The sequence below is a fragment of the Leptonotus elevatus genome, chromosome 14 (assembly GCF_054856555.1).
Source record: "Leptonotus elevatus isolate MCC_2025b chromosome 14, RoL_Lele_1.0, whole genome shotgun sequence".
Classification (NCBI taxonomy): domain Eukaryota; kingdom Metazoa; phylum Chordata; class Actinopteri; order Syngnathiformes; family Syngnathidae; genus Leptonotus; species Leptonotus elevatus.
The window spans coordinates 9,272,156-9,296,630 of record NC_141252.1 but is presented as its reverse complement, the minus strand read 5'-3'; the positions used below and the strand labels follow the sequence as shown (position 1 = coordinate 9,296,630).

General features: G+C 39.8%; 2 protein-coding genes across 10 annotated transcripts in view; both read right to left on the bottom strand.

Moving 5' to 3' along the window:
• kidins220a (kinase D-interacting substrate 220a) overlaps nt 1-14,268 on the bottom strand; it is a 47,466-nt gene extending 33,198 nt beyond the window's left edge. For 6 of the 9 annotated variants that reach the window (XM_086094079.1, XM_086094070.1, XM_086094074.1 and 3 more), the window contains exons 1-21: nt 14,137-14,268; nt 10,094-10,252; nt 8,520-8,618; nt 8,157-8,255; nt 7,395-7,493; nt 7,062-7,160; nt 6,793-6,891; nt 5,656-5,853; nt 5,479-5,577; nt 5,066-5,164; nt 4,851-4,949; nt 4,604-4,781; nt 4,341-4,505; nt 4,068-4,247; nt 3,532-3,697; nt 3,277-3,428; nt 2,881-2,981; nt 2,577-2,762; nt 2,274-2,414; nt 1,308-1,545; nt 1,142-1,233 (exon numbers count right to left, since the gene is read on the bottom strand). In XM_086094079.1, coding sequence (XP_085950205.1) covers nt 1,142-1,233; nt 1,308-1,545; nt 2,274-2,414; nt 2,577-2,762; nt 2,881-2,981; nt 3,277-3,428; nt 3,532-3,697; nt 4,068-4,247; nt 4,341-4,505; nt 4,604-4,781; nt 4,851-4,949; nt 5,066-5,164; nt 5,479-5,577; nt 5,656-5,853; nt 6,793-6,891; nt 7,062-7,160; nt 7,395-7,493; nt 8,157-8,255; nt 8,520-8,618; nt 10,094-10,225 — 2,721 coding nt within the window. In that variant the 5' untranslated portion in view covers nt 10,226-10,252; nt 14,137-14,268. Of the gene's footprint in view, nt 1-1,141; nt 1,234-1,307; nt 1,546-2,273; nt 2,415-2,576; nt 2,763-2,880; nt 2,982-3,276; nt 3,429-3,531; nt 3,698-4,067; nt 4,248-4,340; nt 4,506-4,603; nt 4,782-4,850; nt 4,950-5,065; nt 5,165-5,478; nt 5,578-5,655; nt 5,854-6,792; nt 6,892-7,061; nt 7,161-7,394; nt 7,494-8,156; nt 8,256-8,519; nt 8,619-10,093; nt 10,253-12,142; nt 12,248-14,136 lie in introns of those variants that run through there. The other 3 variants (XM_086094071.1, XM_086094073.1, XM_086094072.1) reach the window with 3 other exon arrangements.
• Nucleotides 14,269-16,168: 1,900 nt separating this feature from the next.
• The window catches only part of mboat2a (membrane bound O-acyltransferase domain containing 2a), a 38,035-nt gene continuing 29,728 nt past the window's right edge, over nt 16,169-24,475 (bottom strand). Inside the window, exons 7-13 of the mRNA XM_086094080.1 lie at nt 24,230-24,416; nt 23,705-23,897; nt 23,043-23,146; nt 22,899-22,963; nt 22,640-22,772; nt 21,060-21,211; nt 16,169-19,536 (exon numbers count right to left, since the gene is read on the bottom strand). Of these exons, the coding sequence (XP_085950206.1) occupies nt 19,383-19,536; nt 21,060-21,211; nt 22,640-22,772; nt 22,899-22,963; nt 23,043-23,146; nt 23,705-23,897; nt 24,230-24,416 (988 nt within the window). The 3' untranslated portion in view covers nt 16,169-19,382. The remainder of the gene's footprint in view (nt 19,537-21,059; nt 21,212-22,639; nt 22,773-22,898; nt 22,964-23,042; nt 23,147-23,704; nt 23,898-24,229; nt 24,417-24,475) is intronic.

Here is a 24,475-nt window from a genome sequence, read left to right as displayed (position 1 = left end):
GCTCTCTCGACTTATCAACATGTCTCCTCCTGTCCACTGGTCTCCACGCCGCCTGCCAAAAGCCACGCCTGCACTAAGCATGCTCTTCAGGAGGCGCCGGAAATGAGAAAGCAGCAAGGGTTTCTATGGCACTCAGTCTCACCCTCTGCAGAAAACATTTTCCTGTACTGCTGACTGGCGTGTGTACACTATCACAGTAAATTATTTATGAGACTGCCTCATCAAACACTTCAGTTTACTTAGCAAATGCGAACTCCTCCTTGAGTTATCTCAATATTTATCATGCAAGCAGAACAGTATGGTGAGAAAAAATCTTAATGCCCATAAAATCCAAAATACTGTGGAAATTGTTTTAATATTTGGAGAGGTTGGAGTGGACACTAGTTATCCATCATGCAAATTTTGGTGACAATCCATATCATTTTTGTGTCATTGAACGACATGTACACTTGTGCTCTTAAATCTACATACCTGAAGTGTATGTAAACTTATGAGAACAACTGTAATTGCCATGTGTATATAAAGTGTAACAATACAAATAAAAACCGAAACGGATCTTAGTGAAATTAGAAAAGCGGTTTATACTTTTCTGTCCTGTGCACCAAGTACAATAGTATTAAAATCGCCGCATGCCGAGATTCTGTGTCGTTCAAGCCAGGGTTCTTCCTGTGAGTGAGTTTTTCCTTGCTTGCTCTTACACGGTTTGGTTGATATTTGCATGTGTCATCATGACCATTGTTATATTCTTGCTCCATGTGTAAAGTGCCTTGAGATAACTTGTGAACTGTCACGACAATAAATAAATAAAACTGACTTGACACCAGAATGTGAGCTACGTTTAGTCTTCTTCCAAGTAGTAAGTTTGCTCTGATTGCGTAATCAGAGAGAGTAAACAATATTTTGTTTTACATTTTAATATTAACTAGGGTTAACTTTTTTTTCACCGTTTTATGATTAAAATGCTAAAATGTTATCTAAAACATTGCCAATATGATTAATAAATGTTTTAGTACTGCCTTCCATTGTTATCTAGTGGAATAATAAATTCTAAACTTGTACAAATTAGTAGTCGGGAAAAATCCTGAAATAAATTTCGCTCAACTTCTTGGTTTCACTCTACATGATTTAAAACGATCTTTACCCTGCGGTTAAGAGCGTTCTTGCTGCCAAACTTCGCCTGGTCTGGAGCCAAGCTACTCTGAGACATCTTCTTGTCGATATCTTCATTCCATGCTGGAGTAAAGAACAAAAGAATGATGTAAAATAATTTTTTCCCACCAAAAGTCCTTCGATGCATTTTGCTGTACCTTCTGCAGCTAAGCTGTCGCCATTAGTGGGTGCCGCCATGCAGAGCTTCCTGGCCGTGCTGAGACCTCTGCTGTTGAGGAACACTGGCAGGTGGACAATGTTCCTCATGTAGTCATGGCCGTTGATATTGGAGTCTCTCAGCACGCTATTGAGGTTTTGGTTGATGGCTTTAATGATGATATGGGGGTCGCTGGCGAAGATGGAGATGAAGGGCCCTTTGGAGAAGAGAACTCGAACCTAGCAGGAGAAGCGGCCATCAAAGATGTCAGGCAAAGGCAAAATAAAACATAACCAGTTGGCTTGTGGATATTTAAAACCCACAGCAATACTAAGGTTTGGATGAGCACGTGAAGTCAACTGAGACAAAAGAAAGTTCACATCTGCGTTGGCCTCACTTGAAGTACCAGAAGCTACAACTTGTTATCTGTAGTTTGCGGTTTCTTAGACGATGTTTTCCATCTCATCTGATAAGGCTTCATCGGTTGACACAAAAAGGAACACGGTGACTTGTGGTCATTAATCTTGTATTTACAGCAATTTATTTAAAGGGCGGTGTCCAAGTGTCACATGACGTGGGTTTGTGTGGCTTGTTTTCACGTTTTTTTTTTAACCCATGACCATTTATCCGCGCAGGAGAATGAACCACCGTTTCAGCAGCAGCTGTCGACAACATCATGTGAACTCCGCAAAGTGCGTGCGCTTACTTCAGACACAGATGAGAAGATTACATTAGCACACAGCAGGTTGCAATCTACTTTGGGATCACTCCACAAAATAATAAAATTTGGCGAAAGGTGGATTGATTCTATTAGAGCAGCCGGGAGCAGGAAGCTAAACTTAAGCAGGCTAGTTGTATAGCACCGGAGTGTGTATGCATGTGTGCTCAAAGACACGGCAAATTAGGTAAATGGGGAAAAAAATATTCTTCAATTACAACCGTGACAACCACCACCATAGCCACACACCGTGTCGAGCATTTGCAGCACTTTGTCCTGTTCACAGGCATCCAGCCCGTCTATGATGACGGCCATTCGTGTCTGGTTCTGGGTAAAGCCATCAATGGTCTTGGCCATTTTGGACATCAGCTCTACCTCATGCTTCAGAACCTGCCATGACAACAACAAATAAAGGCTTCAAAACATTTACAAGGTACAACCAGATCATTTAAATGTCATACTCAAAAATGCATTATTTAATCAAATTGATTTACAATCTCAAAACAATTCTCTGTATCTCAGATGTGATCAAATGCAATCCATTTACTCTACCTTCATAAAGCCTTCACTCTTGAGCTGGTGCAGGTTGTTGGCGGCCTTGTGCAGGCGTTTCCTCTGAGAGTTGAGGACTGAGTCGCCCACCTGCCACCAGGTCTTACAGTTGAGCAGCATGGCCAGGCCAACAACACTGGCCATTGCGATCAGCACTGCATTCACTGTCAGGTTCTCACGGTCCACCTAGACAAACAAATAAAAGCACAGATCAGTCAGAAGCCCACTAAAGCAACATATACTGTTCCACATCGTGCGTTTTGCATGACAAATATTCTGGCAATTTCTCATCGTTTCAACCCACCTTAAATATTGCTAGTAAGGCTAAGCCGGCGATGAGGCAGCAAAGTGTCAGGGCGAACAGTACGAAGGACGGCACGCAGCAAGTCTTTTTCCACTTTTTACCTGGTAGGTGGGAGGACAAGAATAATGTCATCCATCTTGTAATGTGCTCATCTTAATTAACAGCTTTCTTAGCCACTTAATAACACACAAATAGAGGTAAACACCGGTTGAATCAAGCCCTAATTCACTTATTGCTGTTTAACAAACCACAGGAAGTAACAGGAAGTCTCTGTCAAACTGCCGCCACAATTACACCTAAATCTGTATATATTGAATAGAACACATAAGTAAATTGACAATTCAGATGTGACTTTCTGGAAAAAACGGCATCATAATTGAAAGATAGCAAAGTCACCTTGGATCTCATCATTCTTGAAAACCCTAAACAGTCTAGAGGCCATGAAACCAAACTCTCTTTCACACGCATCTGAGAGTGTTGCAATCATCTCGGCAATGGAGGTCTCCCCTCCCACACTGGACAGGCGATTGTAATCCGTGAACAGGAACCTGTGAGAGGTAAGAGAAGAAATGCATGTGTTTGTTTGAACATGCAAAGACTCAGGTAAAGCAGCCAAAAAGGTTTTGTTTTCATTTGGTGTGTCACTGTCACCTGACAGGCAGTGCGCGGGTGGTTTGCTCAGGCAGTTCGGGGGCATTGACAAACATCAGTTTGAGGAGAAGCTCCAAGTAGCCAATTTGCCGGGCCAGGCGGGTGCTGATGACCCACGCCCAGCTCCAGCTCTCTCTCTCACGTCGGCTTCCAAAGTACACCAAAACTGAAGTTAAGACAAAACAGCCAAGGTTTACTTTTAAATTTGGTGCATATACACAATTAGGTATATTTAATTAGCCAGGTGATTGTTTTCTTCATGCATGATTTCCTCTCAAACAACACCGTTGTTTATTGGTTGTGTAATGACGCCCCCTAGTGAGCAACAGATTTGAAAGCATATTTTGACAATAGTGCACCCTGGCGAATTGAGACTGAGTCTAGACGCAAAAAGCAAATAATTACCATTACAAGTAGGGATCAATCCAAAATGTAATTAATTTATAATTGCCTATATTAATCGTTCAAACCCTAACTGTGCCACAAACTCTAGTCCCAATGATTGAAATAATGGAGCAGGTCTGTCCAAGTCTTACCAAAGAAGATGTAAATCAAAGCAAGGAAGCTGAGAGAAACAGCGATGGCCAGTTTGTGATCGACGGTAAAACCCAGTATCACAGCAACTGAGCCACACAGCAGGAGGGTGAGGAACACCACCAGCCAGGAGAACTGGAACAGCGGCTCGATCTGTTGCCCTGCAAACGTCTTCATTTCATCTGAGAGACGAGGAGAGAAGATAGGAGGAGTCCTATTAGCATACTTGAAATACTTTCTGAATTGGAGATTTCGGATGCTGGATAAGAACCTACCTTCCAGTTTCTTGAGAAGAAAAGATTTACCACTGCCCCACTGTGCATACAATCCAACGCAGATGGGTGGTTGCATGGTGGGCTCGCTGAGAATGTCTGCAAGAGCGCTGCTGTACAGGTCGTAACCCAACATGTCACCGTCTGATTCGGTTGGCGAGAGGTGTTCTGAAGGAGAGGTACAATTTTAAAAAATAGGAAAAAAAAGATGAACGGCTTAGAATATTTTCAATGAATCCTGAACAACAACAAGCAAATGGTCATACTGGCGCCAAATATTTGCGTGAGGATGCTTTTCTGGTGGGTGCAATCGATGTTGTATGGCGTCTCTCCAGCCTTGTTTGGGCGGTACAGGAGGCGGCCATCTTTAGGGTTCCTCAGCAGCAGCTCGGCCAGTTTTCGGCTCCTCCCTCTGATGGCGATGTGGAGGGGTGTGTCACCTTTCTGTTCAGGCAAAAGGAGGTCAAATAAGGTCAAGATGACAAAATGACTACACGAGTTGAAATTCCTGACCTTGTCCACAGCTGACACCTTTGCTCCTTTATCCAGCAGCAGCTCGACGATCTCTATGTTCCTCATTTTTGTGGCTTTGATCAGCGGGGTTTCTCCCTCCTAAAATGACACGATACAACAATGTATTTTTTTTAGAGGATCATTTCTGAGGAACATGGTGAAGAGGTGGGAAGGAAACACGGCATTACATGCTTTGTAGCTGCGGAATGTCATACCTTGGTGCAACTCTCTGTATCAGGGTTACACTGCAGGATGTCTCTCACCATGGTGGCATTACCTTTCTCCACTGCCCAGTAGAGAGCAGTCTTTCCGTCCTAATGTGGGGAAACACATTGAGATTAAATTTACAACTGGAAACAGCCACACAAAAAGCGCACTAGTGTTGAATTGTTTTCTGTCTCAAAAGTTAGCTTGCAGCGATATAGCATATCCCCAAAATGTGCCATGCTTCCCATTTGTGACCGTTTTTTGAAGCCCAAATATTTGCATAAACTCTGAGCCGTGGATCTGATTTCACATCAAACAACAACAGAGCAAAGCAAAGCAAAGACTATTGTGTTACAATGAACACAAGTAGGCCTCCTGCTTGCTGGTAAAGATCAACAAAAATGAGGAAAGGATCTCCTACCTGGCCCCTGACATCAATATCTGCATATTTGTTCAGCAGAGCTCGCACTATTTCCACATGACCTCCTCTCACTGCTCCAATCAGCATGGTCTCGCCACTCTGGAGGGAGGAAACAGTGTGAAGGGAATTGCATTTGTTTTCTCATGTGGACATCTGAAAATCACCAATGGGTCTCACCCTGTCTGGTATGTTCACATAAGTGCCGGCATCCAGCAGGTCCTGCACAATTTCTGTGTGTCCCTCCTTGGCAGCGATGGCCAGGGCTGTGTTGCCATCCTTGTCGGTCATGTTAACGTTGGGGTTCCTCTTCAGCAGCTCCTTGACGACTTCAGTGTAGCCGCCTTTCACTGCCACGATCAGAGCGGTCATGGAGTTCTGAAAAATAAATGGATACAAGAGCTGTAATCAGGATCAAGACTTGGCATTAACTGTCATATGATAGCTTAACTCATTTGCGCCCAAAAACGTATAAAAACGTTCTATTTTAAATATTGCCATGGTCCCAAAAACGTATTTACACTTATTTATTTTTTTTATTTTTTATTATGCTCAAGCATACAGAAGGCTTTGATGCAGCCTCTAAACCATAGGTGTCAAACTACGGTCCTGGAGGGCCACAGTCCTGCAGGTTTGTGATGTTTTCCTTCTCCAACACAGCTGATATATGATCAGCTCATCAGCAAGTTCTGCATAAGCCTGACAACGATCCTGCTGATTGAAATCAGCTTGTGTTGGAAGAGGGAAACCTCCAAAACCTGCAGGACTGTGGCCCTCGAAGACCGCAGTTTGACACCTATGCTCTAAACTGAAGAGAACGCTTAAAGCAAAGGTAGTTATTACAAAAAACGGCCATCTGGTGGCAGCAGAGTATAAGAGATCAACCAGGGCCATGTTGCAAAAAAAGCTATTTTCCCCAGTGTTTTAAACAAGTTTGTGGATAATGATGAAACTTAGCTATATTCTATTGCTAATTGCTGCAAAACAGAAACAGATAGAAATATTTTTCCTGATGAAAGAAGAGACTCTAATCTTTCTTTTGGTAGGGTCCATTATTTTATAACAATATTCTGTGGGCCTTGCAAAATCAGTCAAAATCCAGTAAAAAAGCCAGGAGCGAAGGGGGTTCCTTCAGTGAAAATGGTTGGGAGTGAATGAGTTAATATATGAAAACCAAAGACCCACAAATAGAACTTGCTGTAGCAGAGTGGTCTTACACTGTACTTACTGCGCAATACAAACTGACATTTGAACTTTCGAAGTCAGCCATAATTCAGTCCTAAATGAGCGGTCATATGATATATATAATCTGCTTACGGCTCCTTCCTGGTCTACATCGGCTCCGTTGGCCAGAAGGTGCATCACACTGTCGTAGTGACCTTTCCTGGCAGCCCAGATCAATGGGGTGGTGCCATACTGTAAAGTGAGAACAAATTGAAGCGTTACTGAAACATTGGAGAAATTATTGTACAGTACTAATGTAGAAATGATTTCATCGTTCTACAAAAATATACGAGGACAGTCAGATTTACATGCATTATTGCTAACAAAAGTACATCATTTCTGTCTTGGCAGTGGGACGCTACCTTGTCCGAGCAGTTGACTTTGGCTCCGTGCTGCAGCAGGAGATGGACAATCTCAGCATGTCCTCGACCCGCCGCCCAAATTATGGGATAGACGCTATACTGTTGGGAAAGACCACAAGGATGACGTCAAGTCAGGCCTGATGCTTCAATCCATTCGACACCTTTTTATTACTTAATGGGAATTCTATTTCAAAATGATTATCCATTCCGGTTCAAATATTTCTAATTCCATTTTTATTCATTATTATGCACCACCATTAGCTCATAAATACATATGTAAAAATAACATTCCAACGATGAATCAATGCAGAAGAGTGTGTCCAGTCTTAGTACCTGACCAGTGATGTTAGGATTAGCTCCTTTGTTCAGCAGCAGTTGTGCCACATCTGTACGACCTTTATAAGCGGCCCACATAAGAGCAGTCCAACCTCCCTAATTGCAAGACACACAAGCACACACACACACACCATTTGTTTAAACATGTTTGGAATATAAAACTGGCTTCATTTCCTCCACAATAAAATAAAAACAACCTTTGTAGTGTCGTGTGGGGACTCAAGACAATGCGCTATTTATAGAATGGAGTGACACACATTGTACCAAGGGAACAGTAGCACCACAGTGTTGTTTTTGTGCATTTTTTGGTACAGTGTTTGCCACATCGTGTCAATACTTGGGCGGGCCACCCAAGTCGATTTCAAATCTGTGGGAAACACTGAATAATAGCACTGTGCTGCGCGGTGTGCAGTTGAAACCTCACATGGTAATGACTCATATTATGTCCCTTCCTTTAAGTCACTAACTCCTATGAATAACATTAGAGGTCTACAAATGAGATTACTAAACGAAAGGAGCCATCACAGTACTACTGGAAGGAGTAATCTCATTTTCTAGGTAATGGATCTTTAGATTTATTCAGCATGCAAGTCAAGATTTGCTACATTTAAAAGTTGTCATACTATTGAGATATCGATAAATAAGATTGACTGGACCAAATGTCTTGTTTATTCTTGTTTTGGCAATCTCATAGTGTCAATTTACACGGACTAAACTTGTATTGGTTTACACGTCATTTATTCGTGTGAATATACTCACCATGTCTCTGTGTTCCATGTTAGCATCATTATCCAGCAATTCTCCCACCACCTTGATGTGGCCTTCCTTGGATGCTGACATCAGCGCTGTCCAGCAGTCCTGTGCAAAGACGCGCACTCTTACCATGGGAACCGCCATCCAGCGGCATGTCAAGCTGAATAAATGTCTTGCTTAGCTCGCTCTGTGTTGTTCAGAACCAACATGCGACATGAGCTAACGTTAATGAAAGGTGCTGTGTGTGTGTGTGTGTGTGTGTGCACAGTGTATATTTGTGTATATTTCCGACTTATGTCTTCAGTCCGATGTCCCGCCTTCTCCAGAACGCTTTCAATTCATTTCAAGTGAGCGCATGCGCAAGCTTACAACATCATCGCAGTTAACGTTGGCTGCTCTCCTGATGAGCTCCTGCACGATCTCAAGATTGCCCTGCTCGGCTGCCACCATAAGAGGAGTCTGCCCATTCTGAAAGAAGACAAACAAGGAGCTCAAGATAATGCTTGTTTAATCTAATCTACACAAACAAGCCACAATTGAGAACACACAGTAGCAATGTTCATATAAAAACATACATTTAGTGCATGACTTGACTTTGTTGACTTTTCCATTCATTTAAATGGAGAAAAAGGATTTGAGATATGAGTGATTCATTTGAATTATGTGTGTGAAAAAAAATTTACCGGGTTTCTACCACTAGAGCCGGGAGCTCCCCAGCGCTCTTCTCCCTTTAAAGCCGGGAGAGCGGATACGTCATTCTGTCTTGTTTTGACCAAGTCTTGGTCTCTTAGCCGATGAAATGCATCAGAATATACACGAGAGGGTGACGTGGGCCTCGTAGCATGTCTTGGAATTGTATTTGCGCATTCGTGGCTGACGCAGATTTGCGGGAGTTTTGAAATCATTGACGGCGATTGACAACGGTGCGGGAGGAATCCGAAACAGTCGAAAGTGACACATTGGTCAGAAATATGTTTGTAGACAATGAGGATGTTGAAAATTTCAACGGCTTTGTCACGGAATAGGCGACGAATAATTACCACTTGATTCCCCGAGGTTATTGAAACTGCGCTCCAGTGTTGAAGGTATATATTAGGGGTGGGAATCTTTGAATGTCTCACGATTCGATTCGATTCGATTCAGATTTTTGGGTTTGGGGATTTTCGATTAAGAACAATTTTTGATTCAAAATGATTTGATTGACAATGATTTTTGCTTCGATCTATAGATGTGCAAGGAATTGTTTTGATCTACTCCAGTCTGACTCGCTAATGCTAATTAGCGCGCTACTCCCGGCACTTATCACTCAAAAGAACGGCTCCACGCTGTAAAAAAAAAACAACTTTTATTGGAATAACTTGATCGTCACTTTTTTCTTCTACTCTCTAATGTGGCTACAACTTAACAGTGTATTAGACCGCGTGGAACCACACTGTCCCTCAGTGGCCAAACTGGGTACAACATGAACAGCGCTCCAAATAAAGGCACACACAAAGGCAAGACAGTATAAAATATTTTAAATAAATTTGATTTTGGGACATTTAAAATAGATTCTGAATCATACTAAATGAGAATCGCGATTCTTATGAGAATCGATTTTTTGGGCACACCACTAGTAAATATAACCGTAAATATACCCGCAGGTGCGGCAGGCTAATGGTTTGGGAAATATGTTTCTATCTGCTTGAGGAGCTGAGATATAAATTATTTAGTAGGAATTGACAATATTGTTGAATTTCCAGGAAAACTTCAGGTTTTGGGGGATGATTCTAAAGTCACCCATTTAGAGGTTTTAGAGGCATGTTTTGGCAGGCGCTTTAGGCCTTAATGGATTAAGAGCAATATATTCGGCCAAACTACTTCCTGTAGCGCTGGTCTCCAGTGGAAGCCATATTTATCCACGAATGAAATAACCAAACGAGAAGGTTGATGTTGCAACTTACATCGCTCCTGCTGTCAACGTCTTTGAACTTGTCCAAGTGTGCTTTGACGGCAGCCAGGTTCTCCTCCTCCACGTAGTTGAACAGGCTTTGGACGGCCACGGAGGTCATCTTCAGGGAGGTGGTGGTATCCATGGCTCAGTGGTCAACACCTGGACACTGCTGGGGCAGGTGAGGAAGGTCAATTAGCTTCTATGTGGGTCCCAGGTAGACAAACAGTTGAGGACAAGCAACAGGGCTCGACCGCTTTGCAAGTTTAACTGCAGTCTTTCAATAAAATGAAGGGTTCCACAAAGAAAGGTGAACCTTGAAAACGAATATTTGTTGTGTAAAGCAAATTACAAAGTAGATTTGAGTCGTTTTTGCATGTTCACAAGGTGCGAAGGTCATTACTTCCACCATAGCACAAATAGGATCAGGATTAGAACATTTAGCTCAATTCTGCCAGTTCATGCAGAAAACTTGAACCCGACATGAAAAATGTATCCGGTCATGAAAATGAAAGGGTCATCGTGATCCCAGCGCTTCAGTCAAAGTCCTCTGAGAACTAGGGGTGGGAACCTCCGGGTACCTCACGATACGACACGATAACGATGATCTCAGGTAATAAATCCACGATAATCTACAATAAAGCTACTCAAGACATAAATTGATGTTTTTTCAATGATACTTTTTTTTTGTACCATCCCTGAAACAAAATATTAAAACTGGTGTCTTCTTCACAGTGAGCACTGAAGTGTATTATTTTTTTTTTTATAAAAATGTCTTCACAGAGACCACTTTTAGTCAGTGAATTGTTTCATTTTATAAACTGTGACAATTTTTTGGGGTACAATTGCAAAAGTGAATACATTAAATTAATCAAATATTACATCCAATCCAATCAATCTTAATATTCCTCAGAAATTGTGTGATTCAAAAAGTCGAACCATAAAATATGTTTTAAAATGTTAGGTATGCAAAACTGAGTCTGTTGCTGGACAGATAATAAATGTCTTATACAAGTAAAAGGAAGCTCATGAGTCCATACATTTCCCCACCTCTCTTATGAGGCGCTCCCCCTAGTGGCCTGCCAAGTAATTGCTCAATAAGTAATGAACAATGGAGCCGTTATAGTGGCTGTATATGAACTACAAATATCGCGATACTTGAGTAGGCGTATCGATAATCTATCGGGAGACAAAGTATCACAATTTATCGCGATATCGATATATCGCCACACTCTTACTTAATAGTGGACAAAATTAACAATGTGCATCAAAGAAGTGGAGCAGACATAGTGCATCCATAATTCAAATCCAGAAATAAAGAGACTCTTTTGGGGGGTTAGTCACAGCTTGCCCTGGTTTCACATCAGCGTGCACTCATTTTCACTTGTGTAACTACCAAGCCAAAGAACAACCTGAGCAATAATTACGTCTTACGACTGCTTTTATTTCAACGAACAATAGAAAACCCCATTAAACATGGCCGCCTCATTGTAGGAGGGATTCAGATGATCCATAAACATTAATAATTCATCAGAGTTGGGGGGCTGACGACCACGGTCCAGGGTGCCCAAAGTCAGACGGTGGCGCGCTGATGGTTGGTTCCGAGTTGGGCTTTTCCATCGTGGCACGGCATGTTTCCCACTACCAACAACAAGCCTTGGCTTCTCATGCCTGAAAGCGGCCTCAGGAGAGGATTTCCATACAAGTAAGCTCGGTGTTTCATCACAATCCTCATGCTCAGGTCAACACTGCCTGATATAATTGTTGGGCGGACAGTACAAAAAGCAATAGCTGTCAAAAATACTGACTATTGTGTCTTTTTACTCCATGTCTACCTGCTTGTTATTTCCCCACAATAGAGAGATTGTCAATCCTTTGTTGACAGAAGGCAACAGTTGACACGCCCTCTCTACTCCTTGGTTTGCCATCGCAACATGGAGATGACTACATCACATCCCTGTCACCCGACACAAAGCCCGGCAAAGACGACCAACAAGTGATCAAAGCTACTTTACGCACAAATATGGCAGATTATAAAAGAGGAAACGAGACTCTCTCTTACCTTGCTGGAAGTGATTTTTTTCCAACACCAGTCTTAAGTCTTGCTCTTACACCACACACAACAGCCTGGATCAAGCTCGGCATCCCCCCACCTCTTTTTTTTTTTACTCAAAGCTGCATATTAGATGAGGGGGGCTGGCCTACACCCATGGCTTCCTCACACAATGGCAGCACGACATTTCCATTCATGGCGTGCTTCCACAAGATTGGATTCGGATGAAAAGGGGATTATTTGTGTAATTTCTATTTTGTGTGCAATGACGTAATGATTTAATGGGCACAATTATGATAAACAGGAAGTGACCGATCAGCATGATGAAATAAATGTCCAGCATCCAGGGTATTAAAATAATATGGCTCAAAGGAGGCTGTTGTTAAATAGAGTGACATAAGGCTGTTCACTATGGCTAAAGTGTACTGTGATATAAATATTTCTTAATTATCAGTCAATATTAAGGGGTGTGAATTGCCTAGTACCTTGCGATTCGATCTGTATCACGAATCATAGGTCACGATTTGATACCGATTAATCCTGATTTGAATCTATAAGTTAATTATTGCACCAAAAAAATGTTTTTACTCAAATTTAGAAAATACTAATCAGTAAACTTGCACTTGTCTTGTAGTAAGATTTCTACGAAAAAAAAGCTTATAACTGTGAGCCACTGTATTTAACAAACAAGTTGCAACCCTAACCCAAATTAAGACATTTTGTTGAATATTTCCATCAAAAATTGATTTTTAAAAATCAATTCGGCTTTGATCGATACAAGAATTGTGATTTTTTTTTAACACCTTTAGACAATATAGATATTAATTTATTACTCTTTTTTTTTTTTTTACTATTCAAAACAAGTACCCAGAGAGGGAAAAAATGCTGAATTTATATAAGTTTCTTTTAAAATATTTAACTTTTAATAAGACTATAAAAAGTAAAATTAATTAGCCAATATAAAGATTAAATAAACAACTTTTTAAACATAAATATAATGTGCTGTTGGGCGGATCTTGATATTTTATATCAATCTATTGATAATTATTGATTTTTTTAATGCATTTAAAATAAGAAAAACAATTAAATTGATTAAATATAAAATTTAAACAATTATATTGATTAAAGATCAAATTAAATAAAAACAACGTCAAAAATTAAAACATTCAAGTATGCTTTTTCTACAGCTCACACGCACACTTAACTGCAAAATGGTAAAAAGTGATATTGTGTATCTTTTTAAGATTAGGAGATGTCCCAGCGTGTGTGTATGTTAAACAAAAAAAAGCACCAACCTCATGGAATAATCGCCATTGTAACGTGAGTAACATGCAAAAATAGGCAGTTTGAAGACAAGTTTAGATTCAACCCAGTCAGCTCTTCATGACTTGTCATGTCGATGTTAAAAAAAAAAATATATATATATATATATATATATATATATATATATATAGTTTGCCACTTATAACAACCTACATACATGAAATTTGCAATCCTGCATAGGTTTCAGTTGATTAAAAATACAAAGCAAACCTGCTACTTCCAGCTCTTAAAACTAACAAGCGGGGGGAACACACAATAGTCATTAAGATGCTAAAATCATACTGAAGAAATCATGGCGTGAGACATTTTTGAGCTTGAAAAGATATTTGGCATATCAGGCAGTGGGCGACTGTTACGGGGCTAATCAAAAAAGAAAGCACAACATCTGGATGGCACTTTTACGTGTCACATGGCCACAACGTGACAGGTTTGTAGGATAAGCAAATTAAGATTTGCAATATTGTCAAGCGATTTCGTGCTCTGGTAAGCTTATTTTGATATCACTTGGTTTCATTTTTAATCCACAAGCGGCGACTGCAACAATAACAGTCGTGAGCCGAACTTCCAGTAGCTAACAAGCTAGCTAGCGTTAGCTCCGGGTGGTTAGCGCATCAACAAGTACTTGTCATTTTAACCAAGTGGCGAAAAAGCACACAAAGAGGAACCAAAAATGCTCTTACCTCGACCGAGAAACTGTGACAACGTCGGAGCTTTTCAGTTACAAGAATACAGTGTCATGATAATGTCGCGTTTACATTTGCAAGGCTTGTCTTTTTTTGTTTTTTTGTTTTTATTTTTTTAACCGAATGACGTCAACGTGGGGGGTATGGAGACGTTACAGAGCCGGAAAAACGGAAATATTCATACATATATACATATTTTTTTAATACTACAGAAATAATCAAATATATGCCTAACGCTATTTAAGGATAAGAAAAAACATTTTTAAAAAGAGGTTTAATTAATATTTGTTTATTGCGGGCACGTCACATTTCGTAACCCGTATAACCCCGCCCTCACGGAGTATGACTGTACGCCAGGTTCTAGTGTACAGAAAGCGTTCAAATGCCTTCTACGATCAAAGTCATTGAAAAAGCTTAACACAAGTCCTCTTTTGGAACAACCTGAGAAACATAAAAATAAAAATAAAAATAAATTGCAAAATAATCAAACAGTAACATTGAGTCAACAGAAATGCAAACTTGTAATATCAAAATATACAGGGCATCCCCCTCAACAACAAAGCTAAATTTTTAATAAAAAAAATACAATAATAATTTACACTTTAGTGTCCTAGATTGAAGAATGATATTTACCAACAATGGAAACTATTATATGTTAGACTATGCTGTCAAACAAGATTGTGCATTTACTAATGATGATGATGATAATAATAATACTGCATCAGATTTATATACCGCTTTTCTGGACACTCAAAAACCCTTTACAACGGATACCTTATTCATTATCATTCATGGATACATTATTCATGCATTCACACATTCACACTGGTGGCGATAAACTACACGATTGTAAGGCAGATTTGGACATAGTAAAAATAAATTAAAAAAAGCAGAAGGCAAAAGGGGAAATATGTTGTGTCAGAGGCGGTGTGCATAGTGAGCACTGAGCTTTGTGTAAGTGGTGTTAAAATCTATATCTGTTTGGCTATATTTTTGGAATTATTTATTGTATAATTATTATATTTATTATTTCATTATTTTTTTAAATACATAAATCCTGTTTAGGACATTTAGAGATTACAAGGTATTAATATTAAAATTTAATTTTTGTATTTATTTTTTGGGTGACCCAGACTGTCACATTTTTATGGTTTTCTTGGGAAACTTTCTATTTTAATGTTTTTCCACACTGCCTTTACACAGATAAAATCCAAATTTGATGCTAAAATATGTATTTATAAAAAAAATTGCTGAATGCTTTTTTTTAATGCTCACTCTCATCTTACTGATGTTGGCCATATGAGAAAATGTCACTAAACTAACATACAGTGGAAATAAAAAGCCTCTGTTCAAATACCACTGTTCTTGTTGAAATAAATAAACCAAGACAAAAAATGTACGTTTTTTTTCATTAAAGTGAACTATAACTTGCACAATTTAATTGATCTTTTTTTCTAAAGCTTTTTGAGAAAAAACAACCTGTAATAATATGGTTGCCCGAGGGTGAACACCCTCCTAAACCTGAAACAAGCCAATGTTCCGAATTACCTACCGTATTTCCATTCAAACTCCTCCCCCCCAAAGTTTTTTTTTGATTGAGCTTTTCCTGACTTTTTGTTGTTGTTGTTGTTGACACATGAAGGTTTGACGTCCACAAACTTTACCAAGATCTTCTAAACACATGAGCGAAAAATGTGTTGCTCATCACGAAAGAACATCACACCGACAGTGAAGCATGGTGGCGGCAGCTGATTTTCTTCCGCTGGAACTGCAGCTTCAGCCAAGGTGGGGAGGGGAATCGTGAACGGCTCAATAATAGTATTCGCTATTAGGACGAAACCTTTTGATTCTCTTTCAAATAATTTTTTTTTAAAAAAGGAGGCACTTAAAATGATTAGCGGGTAAACAATCACCAGTGACCTATAAACTATAACTTCTTAATTTTAACTAATTACTTCATTCAATGATTGAATTCTAATCTGACTAAAACCAATCTGCACAAAAAGACATTTATTTTCAAACATCAACATTGGTGTTTAAAAATAACCTCTCTTTATTTTGCCACATAAATCAGAACTGTAATGAACTGTCATACAAATCTTTCAATAAATTTCCTTCTGACACAAAAATAACATTATGTGACACAAGCGCGCGCACACACACACACACACACACAGGCAGGCGCACATGCACGCATACACACAAAAGAAACAAAGGGGGGAAAAATGCGCCATTGAATGCTTTGGCACTTCGGACATATGGAGCAGGTTGCATTGATCTGCTGGTTTTGGTGGCCATGCAGTGCAATCATGTCCTAAACGTTTCGTTTGAAGAATGACTCACATCCCTTTCTTTGTCTTACAGGTGCTTTTCACCTTTACAGGGCCGCGCTACAAATATACACATGAACACTGGTACACACACACATACACACACACACACTCTCATACAGTACACACAGAGTTATGGCAGGAATATGTAAAATGTTGAACCATCTCGAAAAGAAATCCAAAACTTCAAAAGTCAACTTGGCTGCTTTGTTGTTATTTTACAAATGCAAAAAAAAAAAAAAAAAGGTCACAAAGTGATCACGAAGTTCCTCATTTGAAGGATATGTAGAAATTTTTTAGCAACGATGGCGTCCAGACAGCGCCACATGGGTGTCACGTGTGTGTTACGACGAACAAGAAGGCTTGACGTGAACCAAAAACAACACAAGAACCCAGCGTCTCTTACGCCGTACAGTAAATGCACCTTTGAAACATCCCCTAGTCTAACATAAAAAATAAGTTAACACAACATCTGGTCTTTGTACAACATCATCAAGTCAAATGACAACACAATGACACAATGAAAGCAAATTGCACTCACTCTTGTAGCCTCAGTACATGATGTGCTTTTTATGCACTGTGCACCAATTTGGACCTTTTTATTTCCCGTTCACTGGGGATTATTATGGCTACGCCAACTATTAAATATGGGTCATTTAAGTTAATGTGACGGGGTGTGATTATAGCACTGTTACCGTTACTGTACAAGATGTAAAAGGTCATATTCATTTCCAAAATTTCTGCAAATAGAGGCCAGGGACATTTCTTTACTCAACTGGGCACATTGATCTGTATGGAATTACCAATATATTTACGTCATTGGGTTTGGAACAACATAAAAGGTACTCGCATGGAGAAATGCAGACACGTCAAGTGCTACGCAGAACTCATAAGCTGCATAGCTCCCTGAATTGTAAAGACTGACGCATACAATATTGTGGAGTGATAACATGTAAGGTTCTTTCTTAATACTGCGTGGTAAAACTCACCACAGTAAAATGTCACGCTTCGTTTGAGAAATTGTTCGGGTGCGTTGGTGCTGCGGTTTTGGTTAGCGACACAGTTCAAATTGAGCTCAGGAGTTAACGTCCGCATGTAATAACAGCCACCAGAATTGACAGGATGTGATTAGGGCACTGTTGCTGTACATTTACAAAATGTATTTATTTTTCTAAAAAAAATAATTATTAGTGGCTGGATTTCCGCAAATAGTGACCAGGGATGTTTAGTTTGTGGCAATTCAGCAGAGGTTGCTTTGATTTGTATAGAATTATTGGGATGTTCAATTGAAATGTTGAGAAAAGTCATATATATCATATTGATCGAAATTTAATTGACATCAGAGTATAGAAGAATGCAATTTTCAAATCACAAAAGCTGCAATAAAAAAAAAGAAAAGAAAGAAAGATGATTCATTTTGGTCGGTTGACTTTTTTTTAAACATTTTTATATCTACAGTAATTTCTGGACTACAAGACGCACCTGACTATAAGCCGCGCTAGCTAAATTTGGGGAATACTTCACATATAAGCCGCATTTGTTTTTAATGTTACCGCACCGGGTCCCGCTACTTTATTTTCCGTAAAGAAGGTGCAAATTGTCTCCTGCTGTATTTGGGCTCACTTGGTTTGTTTTGCTCTGCCTGACGCTCTTGCGCTTCTTTTATAGTGCGCCCCCTTGTGATCTGATGGATAAGCCGCACCTTTGTATTAGCCGCAGGGTTGAATGTAGCAGCTTGTAGTCCAGAAATTACTGTATGTATATTTTATTTATTCATTTGTATAATATCTAGATAAGTTAAAAAGTTGTCCATGTGATTACAATACAGTAAGTCCAATGTAAGTAGACAAACTCCCATTTTAATTCAAGGTTGATTTGCATGTGTTTTAGCATAAGATACAGATTAATGTATTTCATGTGTTTGTTAAAAAAACACACACACGGGAAGAGGACCTTGAAAAATAATCACATATTAAATCGCAATTGCAATATTGAGGGGGAACAAAATCACAATTGGATTATTTTTAAAAAATCATTCAGCCCTAGTAATTATAGTCACCACTTCTTCTTTTTTTTGATGGAGGCATTTATTAAAGTTGATAATGCACCTAGCAAATAATTAGCGCCTATCAAAGCATTGGCCACTATTTGAGGAAATGCAGTCCTTCCATTTTTGTCATTTAGGGGCTCGTAACATGTAGCAAGGCTGCGGGTGTGTTAAACAAAATCAAATGAAAGAGAAAATATTTCACCATTGGAGGAAAACCATGAAAATATTTATCCAAAAGTCACAACAGAGTTAATCATCTCCCTTTTGAAACGCACAGATATTTGATGCTGATAAGTCAAAAAAGCAGAACAAAAATATAGACTAAAAAAAGAAAAGAAAAAAATCCATTGGGGGAGACTTTTCCACCGCTGGCGACAGACGAACGAGATCCGGTTTCCTCTTTGGGACTTTTCTATTCATTCGAATCGAATAGTGTGGTCACATCGAAATACAAAACGCTTACTATGAATGTCAACTCCCCGTTGAGTGAAATCAAAATTTTGAAGATCCTAAGGCCTGTTTGAAAGTTGGCAGCTGATGATTAACGTAACGTTTCCACCTAACAGAGGCTTGTATCCAGACAATGACAAAAACCCTCCACATACGTGTACTCTTTTGTACATGTGTCATCCAAATGCGTTGTTGTTTCACCTGCCAGGTACATAGAGGGTTTAAGGCAGCTTGGAATTCAGTTTATCTCCATTTCCCACAAGTAAAATGTAATGCAACCATTCTGTCCTCCTTGCTACTGGAAGTATCGTCAGGTTCTGTCCAAGCACATCCAATATTTGGTTCCGGGTCCGTAAACAGACTCCAGCTCTCAGTGGTCTCCAGTTTGTCTCACCAAAGCGTCTGCCGAGCCCTCATGTGCTTTTGTCTTTCTGGCTGCAGTTGTTTGTGGCGCCGCCGTCCGTCTGCGGGCTCTCCTGTCGGACCTTGGCCTCGCGGCGTCGCCATCGGACCGGCAGGGCCAGGACTACCAGCAGACACAGGAGGTGTAAGCAGAAGTACCAGGACCTACAAACACACGGGTAACAGATTTCAGTGCACGGCAAACACTCGTTATTCGCAACAATAACAAAAAGCTAGGAATCGGTTCCACCCCCTAAAAATATTTAGAATTGTCTGAAGAATTGGTAGCCATTTGGTAGGGATAGACTTTTTTTTTTTTCTATAAAGAGCTTACAAGTGTTCATTCGGTAATCTTACCAATTATTATTATTTTTTATTTTTTTTATATGTGCGTGAGTATGTGCATGTGCGAGTATTTGTGCATATGTGCGTGTGTGTGAGTGTGTACTCATTAATTCACCTAAGACCTATGAAAAATCCCATACCGTTCACTTAAACCGAATATTTCAGAATCCAGCTAGAGTCGTGAGGTTGTCAGGAGACCAGAGGGAGGATCAAAGAAAAGAAAGGAAAGTGAAATCCAGGTAGGGATAGACCGATAATCAGGCCAATTATCGGCACCGATATTGGGCAATTTGACGGTATTGGCCTTTTCTTTTCTTTTTTTCACGGCCAAAATAAGGTAAAACCATTTTAATCTCAGGGAGCTATTTATTTACATTTTCAGTTACCTTTATAAGAGATCCTGCTGACACCTGGAAACCTTCATCATCATCATCATCATCATCATCATCATCATTTATTTCATTAATTTGTAAAAGAAAAAGACAATATAAAGCAATGATCAAATTTAAAGTAAAGCAAAAGAATGAAAGGGAGAAAGAAGTAAAACTTGTTTTGTCTGCCCCTGATCAACAGGGAAAAAACACACAAAATGAATGACAGCGAGCGGTCAAAACGCTTTTAGTGTAACAATACTACAAAATATTTAACTCATTTTCCCGCAAAACGCAGTATTAAGCAGAATGCTGTGTGCTGGGGGTTGACTTCGCCTTTAAAACAACAAATTCAGGAAAAAATACAATTGAAAAAAAATTTTTTTTAAATGTACTTTGTAATATTACAATGTATAAATTTAATTTTCTTTGTTTGCTGCAGTATTAATCCCACAATTTTATAGATATGTGCAGTCATAATCGGTTGAACCATTGCATCCCAAAGGTTGCACTAGCATCCCATTAGTCAGATTTGAATTTAATAGAACAAAAAGTGATTGGATCACTTTGATAATAATTAAAGCGATCAAACTTGCGTGCTATGTTATTGAGTTGTACGTTTTTGTCTTTTTTAATTGCCTGACGCATCGCCACCATCTGATTTAACCTCCATTTTTGAATGATGCTGCTTCGTACTGGATGTGCGTTCCATGGCGGTGCCATAGCCATGTTCGAGCAGCAGGTTGTATTTCCTCCACATAAATTCTCACTAGCTTTTATTCATTAAAATGTCTCACTAATAACTATAGCGGCCTAACAAGTGTGAAATGTTTATATCCATGCCATGAGCTGTAACTTTGTAAATATTGCAGTCATTTCTCCATTAGAGCAGAATGCACGTCTTGCGCTACTAATTGCTGTGTTAAAATCAGTAATCGGCTCTGCGCGGCTTTAACACAGATGAATTCATACCTGTAGAACTTAAGCGAGGGCCCCACAGCCAGTAGGACGAATGGCACCACTGTGTAACTGATGGCAACTTGAGTCCATGCCCACGTGATGACATCATAGATGCGCTTGGATGTTTCAGAGACCTGGAAGTGAGGCCTGATGTTGTGCCTTACCTAAAATAAATTTAAAAAAGCATCATCATGTCATCTAAACCTGTTTGAGAACGTGAAAAGCGAATGTACCTCTTCACTATACTGGAGTACAATGCAGTTCATCGTTTGCAGTCGTGCTATATCACAGATTTTGACATGACCTTTTTTGATGGTTTTTACTCGGGGTGTGAATTGCCTAGTACCTGGCGATTCGATTCGTATCATGATTCGATGCCGATTAATCCCGACGCAAATCTATAAATTGATTATTGCGATTTTTTTTAAACTCACATTTAGAAAATACAAATCAGTAAACTTGTACATGTACACTGTAAGATTTGTATGAAAATATATTTATTTATCTGAAAATTCAGGCTTATAACTGAGCCACTGCATTTAACAAACAGGTTGCAGTCTGTTTCATGTTTGAACAGCACTGAAAGAAAATATTAAGGCTTAATGTTCCATTCATATAACATTCTTTCATGCTTAATGTGTGAATCCTAACCCTAAGTAAGACGTTTTGTTGAATATTCCCATTGAAAAAAATTATCTTTAAAAATCGATTTGACCGCATATCGAATCGATTCGAGAATTGCGCGCTGTAATATCGCGATATATTGCCGAATCGATTCTAGTTTTTACAATATACTGGTAAAAAAAATATAGAGCCCCGTCCCTTTAAGTGTGTCAACGTTGAACAGCGTCGAGGTGTAACAAAAAGTGATTTAGTCCAATTTAAAAAGTTAAAAAGTGCATTTAAAAAGTTCAAATGGTGTGGGAGAAGAAAAACTCTTTAAAAAAAAAATACATATATTTATATGGTTTTATATTGGAACATATCCCCATAATAAACTTGAAAATGACCCATACTTTTTGATGGCCACCATCAATATTCTCATTTTTACTGATCTGGGCACTCACTTTAATTGAAGTACAGTATGATTATTGCATAAGAAGGATTTTGTGGTGTGTTGTTGGTCTGCTGAGCTGCTGCGGTGAAAAAGCTTCTAACTCTGTCAGGAAGATGGAAGAAGCAAATATATGGAAGTTTTCTGAAACACTTCCTGGAACAAACGTGACGCCTTCTGATTAATGTGCCACACTTTGGCTTGACAAATCCGCAAATGGAAATCACTTGAGGAGTTTTGGATTGAAGACGGGAACAAACAAACCTTTGCTACTTCCTCACGCAAACGCTTTGTTTAGCAGCTAAAAATTATACAAAAATTAAATCCAGAAATATAAATAACAGAAAGTTTCACTTTGTGAAGGTTTTTCAGTCCACAATGTCCCAATGTATTGAGATACATCTGCACATGAAAACCAAGATTCAAAGTCACGTCCTTCCTTGGTGGAGGTAATAGCGCGGAGGTCTTTGATGCAACTTTTGAGTTAACCCTGTCTTACCGACTGTTTTGACCAATTTATTCAAATGCGTGTACTTACTGCACGTGCCGCCATGGTCATGCCGATGCCAGTGAGGAATGTCAGGTAGTATCCCGGGTACACGCCGTGCCACATCGCTGACAGCAGGAAGGTGGCGGCAGTGGGGTTGACGGGACATCGCTCGTAACACACTCTGAGGAAAGGATCGGCGAGGAGAGTTTGTGGCGGAACTCAAGTAGAAAAAGACTTATTCGGCTGAATTAATCGATATTAAAACACAACAAAACGTATGGAAATGACTGTAATGTGCGCTTTTTACCTTTTGAGCCAAAGAGATGTTTGGATGTTCCAGTTGTCAAGGAAAAGCTTGAAACTGGTAGCAAACTGAAAGCCCCCAAAATGCAAGCGGTGAGATGACGGTTTCAATTGGAAGAGGAAATGATACATAGAAAAGAATTGAAACCTCAATGTCCAGAATTCTGAGGTTGGAAATGAGGTCCCACCGCGGGGAGCCATCTTTGCTGTAGCCATTGAAGCCGAATCCTGCTGCATTGTTGATGGCATCAGCTGCAGAGGAAACATTCAAATGAACGCTGAATTCGCGTCACGGCGGTAAAGCCACACGGAGAGGATGCACTTCGCAACTGCGCCACCAGGGGGAGCGCTAATATCACAATTTTGAAGGCTGGATTTTCACTACAGGTCCATGTGACCAATTTTCAATCAGATCATCAGATATTTTTTGTCTATTTCTGTCCGTTTTTTTTATTGAAGTGGTAAATATGTGGTAAGTAAGTTATTCCAAAAACATCAACACCTGGCAGTGACAACACTAACAAAAATATATAAATAATGCAAATAATAAGCGTTACATACTATTTAGCTGTTTATCTAATGCACTACCACAGGTATATTATTTAGACTAAATTACAATGGATTTATTTATTTGTTTATGTTTGTTTTGTTTGCTATCCACTTTTGGAAGACACCTGATATCTAATGTCATGCGGTTTTTTTCTTCTCTCTTTACAGTGCCATTTTATAATTATAAGTTAGTGTAGTGGTAGTAATACTTCAGGGAAAATGACAAACGTATGATCTAAAATGGTGTCTAATCCAACTCACCAAGTGTCCAGACAAAGTAGTACTTGGGTCTGAGCGCCAGCATGGCCAAGTAAAGGTAAACCACTTGTAGGTGGAAGGGTGTGTTGTTAAGGAAATCTTCATCTATGGCGCGCTCCACTGGGATCAGCTTACACAGTGACAAGTAGATAGCCAGAGAGATGGCGCATGTACACAGCTTGGAGATCACATCATCCTAAGTGGGGAGAGGAGGAGAGAAAATAGAATCATCAAATTGAAAATTTGACACCGACCACACCACAAAAAGCCGCTAGATTTATTGCTCATGGCTTTTAAAAAGTCAATAGAGGGTGGGATGTCACTAAAAATAAAAAATAGTTAGCAACACTGCATCATGATATGGAAAGATTTGAACCACTCTGGCAATTTCACAAACCAAAAACCAGGAGCAACTAAGTGTTCAGGACACTTCGACCATGGTCACAAGGGTCTGAGAATCGAACCCACAACCCTCCGGCCCCTGCGCCGCGCGCAGAATGACCGCGCGCAACAAGTTGCGACTCCTACCTTGGACGAAGGCTCGCTCTGCTTGTGCTTGCCGTTCTCCTTGCCGTTGGCGTTCTCCTGGTGACGCGGTTGGTAGCACGTGCCCTCGATGAAAGCCATGTAGTCGTTGTAGGCACAAGTGGGTCCCGCCAGGATGCCCATAAAGTTGCAGTTGTAGCTGAGGTACTCCAGCAGGCTGGGCATTCGTCTTAAGTGAGTGGCAGAAAGAAAGTACGGATGTATTAATAATTGTGCGCGGCGAGGTGT